The sequence below is a fragment of the Coregonus clupeaformis genome, chromosome 30 (genome assembly GCF_020615455.1).
Source record: "Coregonus clupeaformis isolate EN_2021a chromosome 30, ASM2061545v1, whole genome shotgun sequence".
Classification (NCBI taxonomy): Eukaryota; Metazoa; Chordata; class Actinopteri; order Salmoniformes; family Salmonidae; genus Coregonus; species Coregonus clupeaformis.
In genome coordinates, this window is record NC_059221.1 from 36,780,993 (window position 1) to 36,806,284 (window position 25,292).

The following is a 25,292-nucleotide window of genomic DNA, read 5'->3' on the forward strand; positions in this document are numbered from 1 at the left end:
GCAACAGATATAATAGGGTTCTGTGCTCAGGGTGATTTGCAATTACAGTGTTGTCAGCATCTGAGCCTCCCATAGAAAGATGGTCATGCTGCTGCAGTGGGAGGCTGGAGCAGGGAGCAGGGAGGGATGCAGCCCTGAGGATGGATATCCAATCAAACCCACAATGTTGTTTTGTTTACTAACTACTGCCCATGCGAGAGGGAGGGGGAGGGAGGGAGGGAGGGAGGGAGGGAGAGGGAGGGAGAGAGATAGAGAGCGAGAGAGGGGGGAGAGGGAGAGGCAGGGAGAGAGAGAGTGAGAGGGAGGAGGGAGAGAAAGGGAGGGAGAGGGAAAGGGAGGGAGAGGGTGGGAGAGAGAGAGGAGGAGGGAGGGAGGGCGAGAGAGAGAGAGAGGGGGAGAGGCAGGAGAGAGAGGGAGGGAGGGAGGGAGGGAGGGAGGGAGGGAGGGAGGGAGGGAGAAAGAGAAAGAGAAAGAGAAATCAAAACCAAATCAAATCAAATCAAATTGTATTGGTCACATGCGCCGAATACAACAGGTGCAGACATTACAGTGAAATGCTTACTTACAGCCCTTAACCAACAGTGCATTTATTTTAAATTATAAAAATTATAAAAATAAAACAACAACAAAAAAAAGTGTTGAGAAAAAAAAGAGCAGAAGTAAAATAAAGTGACAGTAGGGAGGCTATATATACAGGGGGGTACCGTTGCAGAGTCAATGTGCGGGGGCACCGGCTAGTTGAGGTAGTTGAGGTAATATGTACATGTGGGTAGAGTTTTCGAAAGGGAGGGAGAGAGAGCGAGAGAGAGAAGGGGGGGAGGGGGGCCAAGCAAGATGCATTCATTTCAGTCAAATCATTGTACTTCAAAAAACTAGTGATCAATATTTAATATCATGTTGATTTCTGTCAGATGAATCTGAAATGACAGTGTATGATACGAGTCACCACTTAAAGTCTCAGGCTGCTATACAACATTTAAAATAATTATAGGACAGCATATACAGATGTAGGATCTTAATTTGATCTTCCTGTTGCAGGACAACTTTCCTGCAATGGAGGAAATGTAAAACATGTACTGTATTTGAGGTTTAAAAATGCTTCTGAAGTTTGTAATTTCCACGTTGAAATTTCAGACTTGATTTTCCCTTACGAAAAATTTATTAATACCTACAAAAGTGTCCATTAATTGTTATCCACAATCATTAATTATAATCCACAATAATTCACATTTCCTGTTGCTGCAGGGTTATTTTCATGCTGTAGCAAACTGGCTCAAATGTTACATCTGTGGAGAGAATCACTCAGGATTGGGTGAGCTTGAGGGTGTGTGTGTGTGTGTGTCTGTGAGTGTGTGTTCTTTTGGTTTTACGTCCTCACAAGGATAGTAAAATAAGGAAAATTGTTTGGTGTTCACAAGGATAGTATAATAAACATGTGTGTGTGTGTGTATGTGTGCACGTACGTGCATGTGTGTCTGCCTGTCTGGGGGAGCACCAACCTTGAAAAACACAGGCTGACAGATAGGTGACAGGACTGTGAATCTGAACTCCTTTGTTAAACCTTCCACACAAAAGGCGTCCGCATGCTACCCATCTGAAACATTTTCTGAATAGTTAATGCATATATTCTTACATTTTGAGACGTTTTGGTCTTTGGCAAGGTTTTTTTCGGCTGTTCGTGCACCCCTTAAATGTCTTGATGCAAGCCGAAGTTCGAAAGCCAAAGTCTACGCCCCTTCGTCTGTGATTGTTCAACTGTAGAGGTGATGCGAGTTTCTTCTTCTTCTCGAATCAGCCTGAAACTCAATGTGGAAGTACCTGCACCTCTACGATTCTAGCCATGCATTATATAAAGACTAGCATGTAAAGGCCAATTCATGGAGGGAGATTGCGGAGTCCGACCCAATCACTTGTTAGAAAAAGTTGGGTGAAGAAAATAACCAAGGGCGGCAGTAGAGATGCCGGTGGAAAGGCTACTCCAGAAATGTTGCTGCGGCTTTCCTGGCTTGTTCGGCACGTGAAGCATAGGAAGATGGAAAGCAACATGCCATCTTCACCAGAGTATGTTTTACTGTAGTCGACGAAGACAGTAGCCATGTTTGCTAACAATAGCTAGTCAGCTAGCACCAGATACTTGGCTGGCTAGCTAGTCTAGCAACATACTTGTGCAGAGAAAGGAAGCCAAATCAACTAAACTAAAGGTCTTTATAACTTATTGATCAAACATAATCTTGTCAGAGAAAGAAAATCATAAGCTTCCCCCGTTGGTAACACCGAAGTCAAAGTTCGGTAGCAAGGTCCAGCTAGTTAAAATGTTGCAAACGTTTGAGCAGAGTTGTTTGCAACATTATAGTCTATTGTAGTCTTGGTTAATGATATTTGATATGTTTTCTCATTGATTGTTTTGGATCGTTTGGATATGTGTTCTCAATAGCCCTCTACTTTTTTATTTTTCAATGTACAAACACCAGTGAATGGGGACAGCACCAGACTTTGTTCTCTGCGCCCCAGCACTGCCTGTTCACTTGCCCCCAGCACTGCCTCTGCCCCCAGTACTGACTGGTCATCAGCCCCCAGCCCATCTGCCGCACTGAGCTGCAGTGCAGAATGGGAAACAATCTCCATGCATGACCTGGGAAGCTCTATCCTGGGTCCACCTCTAAGACCTACTCCACTGGCTTGCTCCTCACCAATGCCACAGAGCAGCAGTAGTAGTAGCAGGGGTGTGAGAAGAAGGGAGAAAAGAGCTGAAAACTCATCCCTTGACACATCACTTGCAACGGCATTCCAAATGACTGAAGACAGATCTCAAGATCTGGAGAACGTCATGTACCGAGTCACCAGCTTGTCCCAGAGGTAAATCATTTCAGACTCTCCTCCTTTACTCTGATCCCCTCTCCCATATTCTGTTGTCCTCTTTCCTCCACTCCTCACCATGCACATTGTTCGCCACAGACACTCCTCTAATTTCCCCCCTTCTTCTCCTCCTCTCCACAGGGCCCTGGCACCTATAGCAGATTTCATGGATCAACTGTCGGCAAAACTCCGGGAGGAATTTGATCCCCAGCTGCATGACTTCAAGAAGAGGATATGGACCGAACGACTGGGACCACAGTGAAATGAACAACTTGTTCTGTTGTTCAGACACTAGACCCTTTCATTTTATTCCGTAGACACTTTTGTTGTTTACATGTCTGTTTTTCGCAGGACACATTTGTACTATTGTACAAATAATTTGATTTATTGTCTGACAATTTAATTATATTTCATTGACACGTGTTGTTTACATGTCTGTTCTTAGCAGACAATGTTGTATTGTATTTTGGTTTACTTTCAGAGCCCAGAGGCAAGAATAATGGTTAATTTTTGTGTGCTGAAAAAGCTCTGTTTGTTGGCGTTTCTTCATCTCAATACAAGGTGTTTCAATGCATTGTATTTGAACATCAAGTGCTGACACAGTTGAGTAGAGCTGTGTGCTACAGACTGTACAGGCTTTCTACTTGTGTGGTGTAGTTCAATCTAATCTAAATTAATGCACACTGAGACAACATAGAATCAAGTTTCATTTTATGAACAAGATTAAAATGCTACATTTCTGTACAAAGTATTTTGGTTCACAATGCACACATAAAGAACTGTTTGCGTCCATCAATGGGTGTGTGTGTGAGCAGTCCAAACAAAGGCCTATTCGGCATGATTGGCTGGCCTTGGGTTGAGTTGTTCTCTCCTAACCATGTCTTCCTGCCATGGCACACATCAAGGGGGGAGAGGAAGAAGTCCCTGAGCTTGTTTCTTGTTTCACTTGCAAGCCATGTCGCCCTGGCACGAGAGAGTCTCCCTGGCTCTTGTTGTCCTCTGCCACAACCCTCTTCCACTTTCCAGGTTTGTAGTTGCCAGAAGGGAGGGGTGTGTCGGCAAAAGCGGGAGGCACGGATCTTGCATTCGGCTCATGAGCTTCATCCGTGGAGGACAGGTAGTTGTGGAGGGCCACACATGCCTTCACAATGTCCTTAGCCTTTTCAGGGGTACTTAAAAAATACAAATGAAATTACGAGCTCTGACTTTGCCGATAGCTACTTTATTGAGGAAAATTGTACTAACTATGACTGTGATATGTGGTTATCACACCTATCTATCTTAAAATGAAAGATACTGTACTGTAAGTCACTCTGGATAAAAGCATCTGCTAAATGACTCAAATGTAAATGTAAATGGATAAACTGGATTGGCCGACCAAGAATACTCATCCTTGTAGACATGATGTCGAATGCATTCTCTTGGACTCTCCGACAACGAGAGTGGTGGTAGTTGTAGGTACGCCCAGCTTCATTGAGATGGACACCTGTGAATGAGAGGTAACAAGATAATATATTTCAGATATAAAATATAGCCTATTTGGTCAACAAAAATAACACCATACCATTTTCCAGGAACCATATTCCAAAAGCCTTGATTAAATGGCATTTCTCATATAGAGGTGCATACATGTATGCAGTAACAAGGAACATTATAAACAGAAAAAGTTAAATTGATTCTAACATTCTATTATCAACATACCTAAATATGGGCGCATGAGGTTCTCATGTAGGGGGAAAGCTGCATCTCCCAGGAAAACATGAGGACTTGGCGTTGTGGTACCTGGCAGGACAGTTGGCGGTGACAAATCGAGGGTTTTCTGCAGCAGTTTAGACCCAAAATAACTCTCTTGAAACACTCCACCATCGTTCTCTCAACCGTATGCCTCTACATCCACCATTGTGAACTTGTAGCGGGCATCACACACTGCCATCAAGATAATGGAGTGGGTGCCTTTGTAGTTTTTGTTGGACTAGCATTGCATACTCCCAATCCGTTGTTCTTTCTCTGTTGAGTTGTCGCACTGACCATCATCTCCGTCTCCGACTCTCGCCTATTATATGTGTTGCTAGGTACATCAAATCTAGTAGATTCAGGGCAATTCGCACAACTTCAATTTTCTCGCCAGTCAAGTGTCTTCTTCTTCTTCTTCTATGATATAACGGCAGTCATTTCTAAATCCTCCTACCTAACTCTGTACTTCTGAGAAAATAAAAAAGAGCCCTACTACCTTCTAATAGACCCTCCCCCATCCCCAGAATCCCTTCCAACCCCCCCAACCCCCCCCAACCCCGTCCAACCTCAATGACCCAACCTCAATGACCCTACACTTCAATCTTTCCCTCTCTTCAACATACTTACAACTATATAACAACACATGCTCCACCGTTTCATCGACCATACACTCCAGACACAAACCATTCACATGCTTGCCATAATCAGATGTAAATGACGCAGTTCAATGTACAATGTCCTAAGCGCTATAGTATCTGAAGATTATGCCTTTGTTAAATGTTTTCATGAAGAAATGGAATGTTGTTTATGGTAGTATCAAGAGGGAATGTTTTAGGTGTAATACCACATACCACAGACAGGGGGTGGGTGGTGTAGACAGGGGAGACTGGTGATTGGCCAGAAGAGGGGGCAGCAGTGTTTATAAATAGGGGTTAAACGGTGAGACGTTAGAACGGCCATAGCAATTTGGGAGCCGTTCTCCGGACAACGCGTGTCTGTAATTTATGCTGTAACCTCGTGGTATGAATAAAACTTCTAACATGATGCAGCATAACGGACTCTTTGTTGACAGCAGCAATTGCCACCATTCATCATATACGACATAATGGCGCCCAACGTGGGGCTGGTTTTGCGTCTCTTCTGTGTTTCAGTCAATCGCCGAGCTAACTCTCTCTGAGGCATGGAAAGGGGTGAGTGTTCTTGCTGCTTCGGAGTTTGTTGATTGATATGACTTGTGTACACTGAGGGGATGTTCCATTATAACCTGGCCTCAGGTGGCGTTGTTTGCTGGTCGACTGGAGTCTGCTAAAATGTTATTTCATTGGTAACGATAGACAATGATAATTTAGAGCAATAAGTTTATATTTCATTGGTAACGATAGGCAATGATAAGATAGATTTTCATTGGTAACGGGTGACAATGAGGATTTAGAGCATTAAGATAGATTTCATTGGTAACGGGTGACAATGACGATTAAGGCAGATATGCGCATTCTTTAGGGCACTGGACCGCTTCAAGACCCCGAGGGGGCCATTTTAGATAATGGGCTGGCAAATCCGTGTATACGATAGAATGTATATTCGGTGGGTTTCTTTTTTTAAAGAGAGCTCGGATTAATGAGGTTTATCTGATTGTGATTATGATTTGACTCGTCCGACGGGATGTTTGATTGGATCTGATTTCTCGGTGTAATGGTCATTAGTCTCGGCAACAAAAACGGTAGGAGAAATAGGTTAAAAAAATAAATAGGCCAGTGCAGGGTATGTTTCTGTGTGGTAGGCTGCAGGTAGCTAGTGGCTAAGGCTAAGGGCTAATTGTGTTGTGTGCTACAGGCTAACGTATCCTTAGAGATTCCGTTGCGACGGGTGAAAGTCTCTTAAACTTGTTTATGTGTTTGTAAGTCAGGTTATATGTTTTGTGAGCTCTGTTATGTGTAATTGTGTGATTATAAGGTATATAATGGGTGACGCTGTAGCGTAATGCTATCGGTCTATTGTGTGGGAAGCATGGGCTTAAGGGTTGTGCGCATGTGCGTGATTTTACGGGGGCTAACAACTACGACATGAGGTCGCGTTGAGCCTACAAAACAAAATGGTGGCTTAGGGTCAGAGGTCTTAGGGGTTTCTTTGCAGGGGTTTAATAGCTACTGAGAAGGAAAGGTGGACACCATCTTTTAAAATCGTTAGAGTGACTTTTTTATTTGAACGGAAACTATTTGGCGATATGTAGTAAAGGTATAAATCAAATATATGTTGACGGAGTATAATTAATTAAATTAAAAAGACGATTAAAATTAAATGAAATGGTTTGGAGCGATCTATTTAGTAAATGTATGGGGATGCGTTTAATTTTAAAATGATATTTGGCATGCGTGAGGGATTCTGCAGAACAACACATTGGTTAAACTGCAGGGGGAGACAGAGGGACACAGACGACCAAACAAATAGGCACAAGGGGAGATTTTAACACGATGATTCTAGTTTAAACGGTGGGGGTTAAGATGAAACTGGTTTGGGACCTATTGAATTTATAAATTAAATATATGGTAACGGATTAGTCTTAGAGTGAATTAAATAATTAAATAACGAATAAAAATAAATGTTTTTGAGCCGTTTTAGTTAGTTTTGAGTTTAGTCTTAGAGGGAAAAGGTAGAACGAATGAATATTGAATGGTTGGAAATACTCAGTGATGGCATGAACTACTAAAAGCTGTTCTTGTGTCTTTATTCCTTGTCATGAGAGACAGGAGAGAGAGGGGGAGCGAGGAGATACAGGAAGTGATCACGTCACGTGGCAGAGGATCAAGTCAAAAAGGTTTTGGTACTGATTATGGTTACAAAATCTTTCCCTAACAGGATATGTGATGTTATGACGATTTTACATAGACTTGGCAAATACTATTTCATTAAAAATTGCATTTTGGAGGCTATGTGCATCACTGGGGTTTAATTACAGATGTGTTGGGAATCCAGGATGGATTGAGGAGTCTTCTGTACATTTATGATAATTAGAGCTAATAGAGCAAGGGGTTATGGGAATTGGAGTATTGAAGGGTTGTAAGGTTAGAAGGGCTTTGTTTATGGGTATTTTAGTCTGAAGATGACTAACTTGCATTTACTTGCATTTGATGGGTTGTGGTAATATACTCAACACTAATGGATAAATTGGTGACATAGGAATAAAATTGGGTTTAATTATTCAGGATGGTTAATGGATTTGTTTAGGTTATATTAAGAATTACAGGGGGAAGCCTATATAACTTATATAGTCTAAAATAGGATAGTTCACAATAAAGGAATTTAAAAGGGCTTGATATAGGGAAAATTGATTAAAATAGTCATTTTTTAATCAAAGTAATCAAAGCAGGGTTAGAGTAGTGTTAGGAGAGACTAATGGCAGAAGTTAGTACACCTTTCTCACATATGGATTCAGCAGAAAGACATCATCCAGCAGGGTGATTATGGCATCAGAGATGAAGACGAATACGAGCAGAAACGACTGATGAAGATGAATTCAAAACTCCAGAAGTAAGAAGAACCGACATGTCTGGAAACGAAGAGAAGGAGGTTTAGAAAGATGAAGGGGAAGAGGATGATGGAGAATGAGAGTGATTCATGAGAGGTCATGGGTGGAGGTGACTCTGTGATCAGAGGGAAGTGGCAAGAGAGGAAAGAAGAAATGGATACTAGAGATTTGATCTCTGATGGAAGTTGAAGATGAAGAAAGCGATGAAGATTTGGAGATTAAAGGTGCTTTATTTTCAAGAGGAGTTTGTCCTACAAGGACTGGCACAGAAGATGATGGAAGATGATAGTTCAAGAACAGAAATTAGAAGATAACCTTTTGAAGAATACTGATAGGTCCACAACGAGAAGAACTGGACGAAGAAAACTCAATCAAATACAACTTATAACTGGTGGTGGAGAAGAAGAAAAGTATGAAGAATCAGAGTGAACCAAATCAACAATCACTGTCACAGCTTCAACTGAACAATATCAAATGCAATTGTACCAGCCAAGGGGGGACCAGATGTTCCATATCGACCGCCAGTTTCTGGACAGACACAGAATTGGAGAGGGAGAAGAACAAAGAAGAAGGAGGAATATTTCAGCTACACTTTCAGCAACTTTCAGAAGACTGGTATAATTATGGACAGATTGGGTACTTTACCTGTTCATGCAACAAGTTAGGAGGAAGAACAGAGAACATTTTTAAGGAAGATACAGGGGCAATTCAAGATCACCTGTTCTCCAGGTGAACACTAAATATTCTAGAGTGCCTAGAATATCCAGAAGGGGGTATCAGCTGATAGCATCGATTAGAGAAGAAGAGAAAATAGCCAACAATTGAAGTAAAAACAACCGACCATTAGAAGTGATAGTGAATAGGGGAAAAACTTATCTGGGTTCAGCCTAAAGAGGTTAAACATATCACTCTGTAAAATAAACTAATTAGATTAGGATAGAGATTTGAGGTAGTAAAACAGTTAATCAAAATAGACATACTAATATTAGAAGATACTGTTATTGTAGTGTTGGGAAGAGAAATTGAAGTGTACAATAAGATGCACACTAAATGACTGACTGTCTGGTAGAATATTTTTAAGAAGTAGGGTTTTTGGGAATCATTTGCTTAAAAGATAATATCATAGGAAGGATGATAATGTATTAGATTGCCTGTTAGACAATCTGTCTGGGAAAAAAACTTAATAGGGGTGACTGTTATTTTGGGTTATATTCTTACACTAAGAGATTTGAGGTTAGGCTAAAAAGGTGTTTAGTCGGTTTTGCCAAGTGTGTGTAAAGGAGTCAGAAGCAGGTGGGAAATTTCCCAATCACATATTCTAAAAAATTTGGTGGTAAGAGATTTTGTCAATAGATCAGGGGAAAAGGTTTTAAAATGTTATGAGAGAAAAGATTAGATTAAAATAAGTTAGGAGAACTAGGGGTGAAGGAACTCTGAGACAGTAAGCTAAGTTTCAAAGTTAGTAGTAAGACAGAGAGAGAACAGTGAGGAAGGACATTTTAAAGTTTAGTGGGAAGATATGGTAGGAGTTTAAATCGATTAGGAGCAGATGCATTGAGAAAGTATGTGTTGCTGAATGATTTGAGGGTGATTGAGTATCTATATTTACAGTTTCCAGCAGGAGATCAAGGTCATTATAGGTGTACTTTGTGTAATCAAAAGTTTGAAAGTCAGGGGATTTAGAGATAGGACTGAGATTTGGGGAAAAGTGACACTAGTGGTGATGGATGGAAGTACAAGGAAAGAGTTCAAAGTTTTAGGGGGAAAACTGGGGGAAACTAGGAGTAAATAAGGACATTAACACTTCAGTCTATTAGAACAACAGAGAGAAGCAATTTAACTCTTTCAACATTGATAGGTATTAAAGTCATAAATATATTGCATTTGATTATAAGGGAACCAATACAGCACCAATTTTAGGGGGAAAACACTTATTAGGGTTTAGGATGGGACGTTTCTCCCATATGGAGAGATAATTATGGAGAATAAGTGTTATCAGGACCAGGAGTAAAAGGAGGTATAGTTTAGAAGAGGGTTAGGAGTGACTGTTCACTTATTTTGCGTAAGGTTACAGATAAAGATCAGGGAGAATATGTGTACTTATCTAGTGAAAGCATAGAAATTTGTTCGGTTAAGAATTATTGGTTAAAGGGCTATGTAATTTGTAAGGTGATGCTTATAATGGAAGATTTGAAGTCTGTAAAACTTTCCACAGTCACAGAGGGAGTTAAGGATAAGTTTATTACAGTAGTCACTCCAATAGGGAATAATCGAATAGGATGTTGGTAGTTTCCCACTAGAGGGAATTAAGGGTTTTAATTCATCAACTAAATCAACAACGTTAATGGTAACTTTGGGAAGGGATTAATGATACGATGGTAATAGCAAATGTAGGAAGGATGACAACAACTTTTCTGAAATTAAAGGGAGGCAGCAAGAGAGACTCAGGGGTTTAGGTTACGACTGAATAGGGTTAAAAAGCAGAGCAGATAGTAGTAGAGAGCAATATAGATTAATCTGAAACGGAGAAGAGAGATTCATCATGGAAGCTGCGGGATGGGGTCTTTTGATTTTGATGACAGAGGGGGGCATCTGATCAGTGCTGCTCGTTCCTCTGTTGTGAAAATTAGAGATAGATTAACTCATTCTGTAAGAATCAGTGAGGAATCTTGAGGGTTGATGTCTGTTGGGGATGCCAGCCCAAGACGTGTTGGACGGTTGCGCAGCCTCTAGCGGGTCTGGGTCAGGGTTATGCTTTGTCATGACTGTGGTATCGGCAACAGTCATTGACAGATAAAATAATGTAAGTTGTCAGAACAGTAGGGTTAAGTGTTCTTGGGTAAAGGGATTACCCTATGGGAATTGTTAGATGGAAAGTAAGGTCAGGTAACAGTGGAAACCTGAAGTATTCAGGTGAAACATTGAGGGCTAAAAGTTGTTGTTGTTCTAATAAAACATATGAGGTAAAGGGTATGTTTATGGGAATATCATATTGGGATGTTATATGATAACTTTGGATAAGCATGAACATAAGGTTAGAGATGACAAATATAATGTAATTTTTATGTACCAGGTAGTAGAAAAGCAGGACTTTGATGGTTAAATGATTAGCTTTGACTGACAATGTGACTATGGGGGAATCTTAGAGATATTTAGGGGTTTGGGGGTGATAAAGCATCTATATTCTTACATTAGGGATGGACAGGATTTGGTTACATGTCAACATTGAAGCTTCCATATGAGGCTTTTACTATTAAAAGAGAGTTAGCACCGAACACAGCTAAATCTAGGGTTAAAAGGGTGACATGGCTACATGTCATAGTCTTCAAGCCTACCATTGGAGAATGAGTCTAAGGGAGAAGGGGGGACCTCTTCCATGATATGGTGTAACATTTGGGAGATCTGAGAAGATTTGGTTGCAAGATCAGTTAGGCCAGTAGGGGCAGTGATGGGTCAGATTTTAGTTTCAGCTTTGATAACACTGTGTGATGTTTGTACTGACTTTTGATAAAGTTGTGAGATTGAGATAGGTTGGAGAAGTGGTGCCTGGAGACAACACTCAGATGCGGTGTTGACTGTTCCTGATCTGGATAAAGATTGACAAGTGGAACTGATGGATAAATATCCTTTTGATTATTTGATCATTTTATGTTTATTGTTTCAAAGAAAACATTTTGTAGGCTGATTTTAGTATGATTTTTAGTATGATTTATGAATCAAGGGGGGATAGGTTAATGTGATTCATGCATCATTTATGTATCATTTTTTAAATTCTTAGGTGAAATGGAGGTTTAATTTGAAAGTGGTTGTTTTGCAAAGGATACTGTTTGGTCGTTTATTTTCTTGTCATTCCAGAAGCATTTGGGGGAACATGTGACTCAAACAAAGACAATATGAAGGGACAATATGACTGGAGGAGATGAAACAAGGAGGGTGTGGCTGATTCCATCATCAACGATGCAGTGGAAGTCAGATTGGAGGAGGAGAATACGGAGGAGATGAAGTGTAGTGGACTACATTCCAGTGTCTGCAATGAAATATAGACATATTTGATGTGTAATACATAATTGTGTCATATTCTTAGGTATTGATTTTAGTAGAATGATGTTTGATGTTATTGAATGCAGATGAGGAACTTAGATGCTTTTGTTTATTTCGATGGGGTTAGGGACAGAAGGTCTAGGAAGGGGGGAGAGATTCATTGTACGATTCGATGGTTGACCAGTTGTACAATGGATATTTATGGATAGGATTTTGGTTACATGTGTATTTAATTACATCATAGTTTCAAATGCATTTACATGGTTAATGAGGTTATCTGGAGTACCGACGGTGGTTGCCTGGGGGCAGAGGGACCGTGAGAGAATTTTACTGTCTTGATTGATATGGATGGATGGCTGCGGACGGTTTTTCGCTTCTTACACTCCATAGAGATTTCTTCATATGTCAGTAGTAATGTATTTACACTTCATAGAGATTTCTTCATATGTCATAGTAATGTGTTCACACTTCATAAACAGTTTGTTCATAATTCATAGTAATGTGTTCACACTTCATCAACAGTTATTCATATTTCATAAGAAAGGTATTTACACTCTAGAGGAGAATGTTTTGGTTTAAGGTTAAAGATACTTAATAAGATAAGTTGTTACTAGTCATAATCCTATTCTGTTTGGTTTCGAGACGTTTAGTTCGTCTCGAAAGGGGGGGAATATAGTATCTGGAAGATTATGCCTTTGTTAAATGTTTTCATGAAGAAATGGAATGTTGTTTATGGTAGTATCAAGAGGGAATGTTTTAGGTGTAATACCACATACCACAGACAGGGGGTGGGTTGTAGACAGGGAGACTGGTGATTGGCCAGAAGAGGGGCAGCAGTGTTTATAAATAGGGGTTAAACGGTGAGACGTTAGAACGCCATAGCAATTTGGGAGCCAGTTCTCGGACAACGCGTGTCTGTAATTTATGCTGTAACCTCGTGGTATGAATAAAACTTCTAACATGATGCAGCATAACGGACTCTTTGTTGACAGCAGCAATTGCCACCATTCATCATATACGACAGCGCAATCGAGCAAACACCACCTCTTCCTTCCTAATCTTTGAATCTTGGTCCACCAACCTTTCTTTGGAGGCATATAAATGCCGGCCCTTGGGCTCAGAGTCCCATCTCTTCTGCCAGACATCTATCAAAATGGCTCTGATCTTACATTTGGCCTCACCTCTTCCCAGTGGAATATTGATATCAATTATATCTCGTTTCAAAGCTCTTTTGGCTAACTGGTCTACAATTTCATTCCCTTCCACCCAGTCAAGTGTCTCTCTGTGTACTCAATTTTATTATTCTCTTCCTTGTTTGGGTGTGTCGTCACTTACCAGCTTATCGGCCTCTACTATCCTGTGGTAATATTTTTTGGCCGTAGATGGCTATTACCAGCGCATCACCCTCTACTCTCCTGGGGTTATGTTCTTTGGCTGTAGATAGCTATTACCAGCTCATCACCCTCTACTGTCCCAGGGGTAATATCGCCGCTTTCCCCTGCTTTTTTTCAAGCAAACGTCTTTTAAGGGAGTACGCGAGCACACTCGTTCGGTTTGCCTAGCCGAGTTTGGCCAGCCGAACCAAAGCATGCGGACGTTTTAACCATTCCCCTTATTTTCACTTCCTCCTTTCCTCATCCCAAGACTCACTACCTCCACCCCCTACCCCCTTAATCACTCCTCTCTCACCTCCCTCACCTCAACCCAGTCTTCACCTCCATCCCTCATCCCTCATCCCCCTTTCACCTCCTCTCCTCTCTACATCCTTCCACCACATATCCCCCCCCACGCCCACCCGTCCCCTTGGTTTTCAGGTGTTTTATAGGGCCACTCAATTAGCTGTCTCTGATAGGACACAGTCAAGGCTTGTTGAACTGGGAAATTAAATTTGCTACTCTATTAACAGAAATGCCCGACACAGCATTTTAATTCTCTCTCTCTTTCTCCCTGTCTTTCTCTATCTCTCTCTCCCTGTCCCTCTCTCTCCCTATCTCTCTCTCTTTTTTACATTTTATTTCTCCGCTTGAGGCCTCCCCATGCTCCGCTTGAGGCCCTCCGCTCGAGGCCACTGTGCCCAGGTTAATGAGAACACAATGTTGACAAAAAAGGCCTCAAAAAAAGTTTATGAATCATACAGCCGAATAATAATTCATAATAGATCAATAATGTATTTATATTCATATACTTACTGTATATTTCATATCAATATTAATATAATCCACGTTTTTCTCATAATAGTAGAAAGTGTCATTAAGGGTCATTAAGTCACATTAATCACCCACAGACTGGTTCATTATAATGGACTATTCCACCCTGACAGAGTAACCCCTCTAATTGTATGTGAAAGTAAATTCGGACTGAGGTTGGGTTTAAGTAGGCTACATTGACATCTGATTTGCAAAACAAAGGACACCTTCATTTCAACGTGTAGCTAAGTATACTATCATTAATCTAATGTTGATTGGATCTTTGGAAGTTTAGAAGTAGTTACCATTAGCCCTATAAATAGGATGCCAAATTCATGATATTAATAATACACTTTTACCTTCCTATATTGTATTTTATACTGCTGTGTTCTATCCTCATTAACAGCTGAATCCAGGTCAGCACACATTGTCTGGATATGTGTGTTTATGGAACACATTACCTGTCCTTAAACACACACGTGCACACAGACTTACGCACGCACACACACACACTGCTCACCTCTGCTGAGCAGTTGCAGGTTGCGGACCTCCTCTCTGACTTGTAGCTGAAGGACCTGCTGTAGAACCTCCTGTCTCAATGTTTCCTGGACGATGCCCATCCTCTCCAACTTCTCCCCGTTCAACCTCAGCAAAGCACGACCTAGAGAGAGAGAGAGAGAGAGAGAGAGAGAGAGAGAGAGAGAGAGAGAGAGAGAGAGAGAGAGAGAGAGAGAGAGAGAGAGAGAGAGAGAGAGAGAGAGAGAGAGAGAGAGAGAGAGAGAGAGAGAGAGAGAGAGAGAGAGAGAGAGAGAGAGAGAGAGAGAGAGAGAGAGAGAGAGAGAGAGAGAGAGAGAGAGAGAGATTTACGCTGTTGATTTACGTCTAAGGGTTAAGTGTGTTTTCTCTGCTTTTCCTACGAGTCATCATGACACCGAGCAGGATGGCTTAGTGAGGTTTATTCAGCCAGATGATTTAGTGAGGATGTTTTAACTAGAACACCAAGGTGTTAGACCCCCAGGGACACACACTTTTAACATACCATTATCCACAGTAAGCATCACGCTTTACACACACACACACACACAAACAAACAAACACAGAGACGACACATGCATGTCTACTTCATTACACACACACACACAAATGGTATGGCCTTGTCCTTCAATAGAGAGGAGAGTGAAGGAATCCATCAAAGCTGTAGCAGCCTAGGTCTACATGATTTGACACATTACTCATACTGTTAGCTCTCCTAATCAATCCATCCATTCTCATTTCCGCCTCTGTATGTGGATACACCTCAAAAGCCCAGCACACACACACACACACACACACACACACACACACACACACCCTCTCTGTCCAGCCCTCTCCCTCCCTCCCACCTCAGCCAGTGCGTCTCTCTTTCCTGCCCCCAGAAACATGGTGTCCTAGAAAAGCTGCCCTTGGTTCCTTTGTGTACAAACAAGACAAAGCAGATGAATAGAGCTCCAATCCAATTCCCCTCCGACAGACTTAATACAGAGCCTAATAATGGCCTGCAGATAGAGATAGCAGCTAGCGCCTTCAAAGAGGTGAGAATAAAGGGAGAAGGGAGAAGAAAACTGTTTCTGTGGAAACCGTTTCGTTCAACGCACCGACACAGTTAATTGGTGATAAACAAGTTCTGAGGGCAAAAGGGAGACATTTCTGTCATGGCCGCCACAATATGGACACTTAATGTTAGAACAGAGCACAGTAAGTGAATCTTTTTTATTTTAACTATTATTTTGGAGAGAAATGAAAGTAGAGTTTCTGAGGTTTCCAAAACCGTATTGCACGTAGTTATTAGACACAGTTAGACACGGTTAGACAGAGCCCCGCTGTGGTCAATTGTTAAACTGAGAACCCTATGGCTGTATGGCATAGCTATACAGCTATGGTCCAGGGTGTAGCTTAACACGCGCACTAACAAGCATGACCAGTACTGTCGTGCGGGCGTGCTGATGGCACACACACACTTCTGACCTTGATCCTGTACATTAAATATTCTGTAACAGATTGTGGTAAACATTTCTTATGGGCGGGCAGACGGGTAGGCAGGCAGGGTAAAAGGATACGATGCAAAAATGTTGGTTTTAAGGAAGAAGGATAGTGCAGGTAGCAGTGGTTATTTACACTGAGTATACAAAACATTAAGGATACCTGCTCTTTCTATGACAGACTGACCAGGTGAATCCAGGTGAAAGCTATGATCCCTTATTGACACATGCCCTGAGTGCCTGGGTCAGTAATTCGGTCATGATTACTACAAGGTTTAGATAGCTGGCTAAATTAACTTACCTAGCAAAACAAATAATAATACTGAGATGGGCTTATTGAGTGACTGTCAGTGACTGACATAACAAGAGAAAAACTGCTGATGCACAACCATATTTCGAAATTGCACCTTGTGTATTCTACTATTTCTTACTCTCAACAGTAAATTGAGACCCTGACTGAATTACAAAAAAATTATGAAAATCTGTGGTAAAAAAGCATCCACTTACGTCGCTTATTGGTAGGGCTGGCCCTGGCTAAACCATTGCCTACTAAACCATTGCCTCAACAAGCATGGTTGCACATAACCAAGTAACTGGTTGAAAACTATTTTACCCGACACAGAGGTTGTATTGGGCTAAAATATCTACCAAAGACTAATAACCATCCTCAGATTCACACAGGCCTTTCTAACTCGACCTGTACATTTAATAGCAGAGATCTCAATAACCAAAATAATACATTCAATGACAAAATCTACAGGAAAAGTGGTGCACGCTTCTCGAGCAACTGTGGATGTAGGCCTACATACATGCACACGTCTGCAGGTGTGCCTCGTATAGAACGCGGACGTACACGAGCGGAGCTCCGAGAAGCGGCAACAAACACAAAGCACTCAACTCTAACTAATGCAATTGTAAACTGAGGGAATGTGATGAGGTGGTGTTGAAGGAGTCAGGCGGAGGAGGGTAAATCACAGAATAACAGGCTTTAATCCGCAAAATACAGGTTTACGCAGAAATGCGTCAAACACACTCCAGGGCACAAAACAGGCTCACTGGAAAATACAAGGCACACAGGAAATACTCCAGTCGATACACAATACACGAGCTCCACGAGCTTCACGAGCTTCACTAACCTCCACAATAAACAATCACCCACACAGACAAGGAAGCAGAGGGAACACTTATACCATGACTAATGAGGGATAAGGACCAGGTGTGTGTGATTGAAGACAAGACAAATGGAGTGATGATAAATGGATCGGCAGTAGCTAGTAAGCCGGTGACGCCGAACGCCAAAACCTGCCCGAACAAGGAGGGGAGGCAGCCTCGGCGGAAGTCGTGACAGGGAAAATATGTTCACTTGAATTACATGGGCATTTGCTAGCAATAGGTCATGGGAGTAGCCTAATTAATAGCATCAAACACATCTGTATAACAGCCTACTCTAAATATCATGTTTGTTGGAGAGTGGGGCAGATTTCGCCATCACATTGGTTAGTACTATACCCTTCACAGGCAGATTTATAGCTGCACAGAAATCCTATAATTCACCTATAATTCAGGTTCTATATGTAATTCTATGGCTAGCTGATTCTCTATTTACCAGGTCACTGGTGCTGTCTATAGCTTCCACATTTTATACACATAATGAGACAAACTGACTGCACCTGTGTGTGTGTCTGTATGTGTGTGTGTCTGTATGTGTGTGTGTGTGTGTGTGTGTGTGTGTGTGTGTGTGTGTGTGTGTGTGTGTGTGTGTGTGTGTGTGTGTGTGTGTGTGTGTGTGTGTGTGTGTGTGTGTGCATGTCTGTGTGTGTGTGTGTTCATGCATTTGCTAGTGTCTGTAATATAATATATAAATATAATAAATAAATAAATAAATAAAAGAGATATGATCTGCTGTTGCTGGGTTATCTGTAACCCTGAGGCAGACAAACACTGTGTGTGTGTGTGTGTGTGCGTGTGCGTGTGCGTGTGTGTGTGCGTGTATCAAGGTAAAGAGTGACTTAGTGAGTGATGGCTGACTGCAGTTTAGAAAAGAAATCTGTTCTCTGTGAGTGGCTCTGAAAGGGACCTGTTCTGTGCTGTCTGACTCAAGGCTAAGAGAACTGAGCGCTCATATACAGTACGTACTGTGTGTGTGTGCGTGTGTGCGTGTGTGAGTGTGTGTGTGCGTGGATGTGTTGTTAGCAATATGTATACTGCATGTGTGTGCGAATCCAGAACACCGTAGACTGTGGATGTGTTGTTAGCAATGTGTATGCTTCATGTGTGTGCGAATCCAGAACACCGTAGACTATGTCCGCTTCAACAGCTTTCCTTTTCTTTCACAAAAACAAAGTGTTCCTTTCTTAGCTTGTACTGCATGAATGGTCTTTAAATCGTCTTGTGAAAGATTTGGGTGTAAACCATTTCTTAAGTCCCGCAGCTGAAAAAGCGAAGCTGTGGAACCAGCTAAGGAACTAAAAATACAACTTGTGTGAGATTTGGTTTCTCAGGCTAAGCCTTTTCAGAGACCTGTCTGAATTGGTCCCAACTCTCTGAGTACAGGAGCTTCAGTTCTCTGGGCGGTGGAGAGTAGCAGAGTGTAGAGAAGGTATCTTGCAAAACTAGGCTCAGGTGATGAATAAACTTGCTTGAGATCTGAAGCTCAGGGGGCTACCATAATGCCTGTCTGTATAGTGCCTTCAGAAAGTATTCACACCCCTTGACTTTTTCCAATTATGTTGTGTTACAGCCTGAATTTAAAATGGATTACATTTTGTTTTTTTTGTCACTGGCCTACACACAATACCCCATAATGTCAAAGTGGAATTATGTTTTTAGAAATGTTTACAAATTAACAAAAAATGAAGAGCTGAAATGTCTTGAGTCAATAAGTATTCAACCCCATTGTTATGGCAAGCCTAAATAAGTTCAGGAGTAAAAATATGCTTAACAAGTTACATTATTTATAAGTTGCATGGACTCACTCTGTGTGCAATACTAGTGTTTAACATGATTTTTGTATGACTACCTCATCTCTGTACCCCACACATACAATTATCTGTAAGGTCCCTCAGTTGAGCAGTGAATTTCAAACACAGATTCAACCACAAAGACCAGGGAGGTTTTCCAATGCCTTGCACAGAAGGGCACCTATTGGTAGATGGGTAAAAAAAAAGCAGACATTGAATATCCCTTTGAGCATAAAGAAGTCATTAAATACACTTTGGATACCCAGTCACTACAAAGATACAGGCGTCCTTCCTAACTCGGTTGCCGGAGAGGAAGGAAACCAGTCAGGGATTCACCATGAGGCCAATGGTGACTTTAAAACAGTTACAGACTATAATGGCTGTGATAGGAGAAAACTGAGGATGGATCAACAACATTGTTGTTACACCACAATACTAACCTAATTGACAGAGTGAAAAGAAGGAAGCCTGTACAGAATACAAATATTTCAAAACATGCATCCTGTTTGCAACAAGGCACTGAAGTGTTACTGCAAAAAATGTGGCAAAGCAATTAACTTTTTATCCTGAATACAAAGTGTTATGTTTAGGGCAAATCCAATACAAAACATTACTGAGTACCACTCCTAAAATGTTCAAGCATAGTGTTGGCTGCATCATGTTTTGGGTATGCTTGTAATCATTAAGGACTGGGGAGTTTTTCAGGATAAAAAATAAACGGAATGGAGCTAGGCACAGGCAAAATCCTAGAGGAAAACCTGGTTCAGTCTGCTTTCCACCAGACACTGGGAGATTAATTCAGGGGTTATACAGAATATAGCCCTATTTGGTTAAAGACCAAGTCCATATTATGGCAAGAACAGCTCAAATAAGCAAAGAGAAATGACAGTCCATCATTACTTTAAGACATGAAGGTCAGTCAATACGGAACATTTCAAGAACTTTGAAAGTTTCTTCAAGTGCAGTCGCAAAAACCATCAAGCGCTATGATGAAACTGCCTCTCATGAGGACCGCCACAGGAATGGAAGACCCAGAGTTACCTCTGCTGCAGAGGATAAGTTCATTAGAGTTACCAGCCTCAGAAATTGCAGCCCAAATAAATGCTTCACAGAGTTCAAGTCACTGTCAGTGTAGCTGTAGGTGGGTGTGGTGGTGGAATCAGGCGCAGGACGCACAAAGTAAGTCCAAAAGACTTTAGTAGTTTGCAGCAAACACAGCACGAAAACAAATGCCCTGAGGCAAGAAACTCCGCACGCAGGCGAAATAAAGCGGGCGCACAAAACACGTGCGACAAAATACTCCAAACACAGAATGGAGAGCAGCTCAACCGAGCAAACTGTAAATACATAAGCTAAACGCACGACAGTGAAAACAATCACACACAACACTAGACAAACACAACGAGAACTATATAGGACACTAATTACACTAAACGATAACAGGTGTAACAACAATCAGACAAAAGCAAACGAACATAGAAACATGCAACGGTGGCAGCTAGTATTCCGGAGACGACGAACGCCGAAGCCTGCCCGAGCAAGGAAGAGAGGCAGCCTCGGCCGAAACCGTGACAGTACCCCCCCCTTGACGCGCGGCTCCAGACGTGCGCCGACTCCGGCCTCGGGGACGTCCAGGAGGACGCGGAGCAGGATGCGTCGGGTGCCCACGATGGAATTCCGTCAGGAGAGACGGGTCCAAAATGTCTCTCCTCGGCACCCAGCACCGTTCCTCCGGGCCGTACCCCTCCCACTCCACTAGATATTGGAGACCCCCATCCGACGTCTCGAATCCAAGATGGACCGCACGGAGTACGCCGGTGCCCCCTCGATGTCCAATGGGGGCGGAGGAGTCTCCCTGATCTCACTTTCTTGGAGTGGGCCAGCTACCACCGGCCTGAGAAGAGACACATGGAACGAGGGGTTAATACTTTTATACTCAACAGGTAGTTGTAATTTGTAACACACCTCGTTCAACCTTCTCAGGACTTTAAATGGCCCTACAAACCGCCGACCCAGTTTCCGACAGGGCAGGCGGAGGGGCAGGTTTCTGGTAGAGAGCCAGACTCGATCACCAGGTGCGTACACCGGTCCCTCACTGCGGTGGAGATCGGCGCTCGCCTTATGACGACGGAGGGCCCGCTGCAGGTGGACGTGTGCAGCGTTCCGTGTCTCCTCCGAGCGCCGCGCCCACTCATCCACCGCAGGAGCCTCGATCTGGCTCTGCTGCCAAGGTGCCAGAACCGGCTGGTAACCTAACACACATTGGAAAGGGGTTAGGTTAGTGGAGGAATGGCGTAGGGAATTCTGGGCCATTTCGGCCCAGGGAACGTACCTTGCCCACTCCTCCGGCCGGTCCTGGCAGTATGTTCTAAGAAACCTACCCACATCCTGGTTCACGCGTTCCACCTGCCCATTACTCTCGGGTGGTAACCCGAGGTGAGGCTCACCGAGACCCCCAACCGCTCCATAAAAGCTCTCCAGACTCTGGAGGTAAATTGGGGACCTCGATCAGACACAATATCCTCGGGTACCCGTGAGTGCCGGAACACATGGGTGAATAGTGCTTCGGCGGTTTGCAGGGCAGTAGGAAGACCCGGCATAGGGAGCAAACGACAGGCCTTAGAAAACCGGTCCACAACGACCAGTATAGTGGTATTTCCCTGTGACGGAGGAAGGTCAGTGAGGAAATCCACCGAGAGGTGAGACCATGGTCGTTGTGGAACGGGCAGGGGTAGTAACTTACCCCTAGGCAGATGTCTAGGCGCCTTACACTGGGCGCACACCGAGCAGGAGGAAACATAAACCCTCACATCCCTCGCCAACGTGGGCCACCAGTACTTGGCACTAAGACAGTGCACTGTCCGGCCGATACCAGGGTGTCCAGAGGAGGGTGACGTGGTGAGCCCAATAGATCAATCGATCCCGAACCTCGAGCGGAACGTACTTCCGACCCTCCGGGCATTGAGGTGGACTAGGGTCGGTGCGTAACGCCCGCTCGAGCTCAGCATCGACCTCCCACACTACCGGTGCCACCAGACAAGACTCCGGCAGTATGGGAGTGGGCTCCACGGACCTCTCCTCCGTGTCATACCGCCGAGACAGTGCGTCTGCCTTACCGTTCTGTGACCCAGGGATGTACGTGATCTTAAATGTGAACCGGGTCAAAAACATATTCCACCTCGCCTGGCGAGGGTTCAGCCTCCTCGCTGCCCGGATGTACTCCAGGTTACGGTGGTCCGTCAAAATGAGGAAAGGGTGTTGAGCCCCTCAAGCCAGTGCCTCCACACCTTTAGGGCCTGTACCACGGCTAACAGCTCCCTGTCCCCTACGTCATAGTTTCGCTCCGCCGGACTGAGCTTCTTTGAATAAAAAGCACAGGGGCGGAGTTTAGGTGGCGCGCCGGACCGTTGCGACAGCACGGCTCCTATACCGGCCTCTGACGCGTCCACCTCTACCTGAAATGGCAAAGAGGGATCCGGATGCGCCAGCACCGGAGCCGAGGTAAACAGGTCCTTCAGCCTCCCAAACGCCCTGTCCGCCTTGGCTGACCACTGCAGACGCACCGGACCCCCCTTCAAAAGAGACGTTATGGGAGCTGCCACCTGTCCAAAACCCCGGATAAACCTCCGGTAATAATTCGCAAACCCCAAAAACTGCTGCACCTCCTTCACAGTGGTTGGCGTTTGCCAATTACGCACGGCTGACACCCGGTCTACCTCCATCTTCACCCCTGACGCAGACAACTGATAACCCAAAAAGGAGACCGACTCCTGGAAGAACAGACACTTCTCTGCCTTGACATACAGGTCGTGCTCCAACAGCCTCCGCAACACTCAGCGCACCAGGGCCACATGCTCGACTCGGGTAGGCGAGTACACGAGAATGTCATCGATGTACACGACCACCCCCTGCCCCTGCATGTCCCTGAAGATCTCATCCACGAATGATTGGAAAACTGAAGGAGCGTTCATCAACCCGTATGGCATGACAAGATACTCGTAATGGCCCGAGGTGGTACTAAAGGCTGTCTTCCATTCATCGCCCCCTAATGCGCACCAAGTTGTACGCGCTCCTGAGATCTAATTTAGTGAAGAAACGCGCCCGTGCAATGACTCCGTCATGGTCGCAATCAGCGGGAGTGGATAACTGTACTTCACCGTGATCTGATTGAGACCACGGTAATCAATGCACGGGCGTAATCCTCCATCCTTTTTCTTCACAAAAAGAAACTTCGAGGACGCAGGGGAAGTGGAGGGCCGTATGTATCCTTGTCTCAGAGATTCGTCATGTACGTCTCCATAGCTCTCTTCTCCTCCTGAGACAGAGGATACACATGGCTCCGTGGGAGCACAGCTCCTGCCTGGAGGTCTATCGCACAATCTCCCTGCCTATGGGGGAGGCAACTGCGTCGCCCTCGACTTACTGAACACAATAGCCAAATCCCCATACTCAGGGGGAACGTGCAATGCGGGCACCTGGTTTGGACTCTCCACCGAGGTAGCCCCTATGGAAACGCCTAAACATCGACCCACACACTGGGCAGACCACTCCATCAGAGCCCTCTCCTGCCACGAAATAGATGGGTTATGGGTACTCAACCAGGGCATGCCCAGCACCACCGGATACGCAGGCGAAGTCGATCAGAAATAGCTGGATCATCTCCTGATGACCCCCCTGCGCACACATCCTAAGTGGCGCAGTGACCTCCTGATCAAGCCCGCACCCAACGGACGGCTATCTAGGGCATGAACGGGGAAGGGACGTCAACAGGGGAGAAGGGGAATCCCTAAGGCTAAACAAAACTTCTTATCAACAAAATTCCCAGCCGCGCCTGAATCTACCAGCGCCTTATGCTGGGAATGAGGTGCTACCTGTGGAAAACGCACAGGGATACAGAAATGTGCAACAGAGAGCTCTGGGTGAGTGGGGCGCCTACTCACCTGGAAGGACTCCCCAGTGCGGGACCTGTCGTCCTCTCCCCTAGGAGGCCATCCCCAGCACCTAGCCGCGGTGTGTCCTCCCCGACCACAGTTGGTGCAGGAGATGGACCCCCTCGTAAGCCGACCCCTCCTCTCTCTAGCGCCAGCGCCCCCGAGCTCCATGGGGCACGGCTCAGAGGCGCTGGAGGGTGAAATGGATGGACCCCTCTCGGGACGTCCGCGGGTAGCTAGCAGGGTATCCAGCCTGATGGACATGTCGACCAACTGGTCGAACGAGAGGCTGGTGTCCCTACAGGCCAGCTCCCTACGGACGTCCTCGCGTAGACTACATCGGTAGTGATCGATGAGAGCCCGCTCATTCCACCCTGCATCCGCCGCTAGAGACGGAATTCCAAGGCGAACTCCTGGGCACTCCTCTTCCCCTGCCGGAGGCAGACCAGACGCTCCCCGCCGCTTTCCCTCCGGGGATGGTCAAACACCGCCCTGAAGCGGCGGGAGAACTCGTCGTAGGTGATGGTGTTAGCGTCGATTCTCCTCCACTCTGCGTTGGCCCATTCCAACGCCTTACCGGAAAGGCAGGAGATCAGGGCGGACACGCTCTCGTGTCCCGAGGGCGCCGGGTGCACGGTGGCCAGGTAAAGCTCCACCTGGAGAAGGAATCCCTGACACCCGGCCGCGGTCCCATCGTAGGCCCTCGGGAGCGAGAGTCGAACTCCTCTGGGTTCCGGAGCGGGAATGGGCTGACTTGCCGATGGTTCGGGCAGGGAGGATGGCGGTGGAGGTGTCCCTCGGGTCTCCCAGCCTCGGATGGTGGTGATCACCTCCTGCAGTGCGGACCCCATCTGCAGGATCTGGTCATTCTGTTCGCGGACCCTGTCCTCCAACGTCGCCTGTGCTGCTGCGGCTCCTGCTGATTCCATCGAGTATGGTGTGTGATTCTGTCAGTGTAGCTGTAGGTGGGTGTGGTGGTGGAATCAGGCGCAGGACGCACAAAGTAAGTCCAAAAGACTTTAGTAGTTTGCAGCAAACAC

The 25,292-nt window shown here is 44.4% G+C and overlaps 1 protein-coding gene across 2 annotated transcripts in view; it reads right to left on the bottom strand.

Moving 5' to 3' along the window:
* The window catches only part of LOC121545317 (sterile alpha motif domain-containing protein 10-like), a 132,111-nt gene that overhangs the window by 14,137 nt on the left and 92,682 nt on the right, over positions 1 to 25,292 (bottom strand). For both annotated transcript variants that reach the window (XM_041855731.1, XM_041855730.1), the window contains exon 4: positions 14,864 to 15,004. In XM_041855731.1, the coding sequence (XP_041711665.1) occupies positions 14,864 to 15,004 (141 nt within the window). The remainder of the gene's footprint in view (positions 1 to 14,863; positions 15,005 to 25,292) is intronic.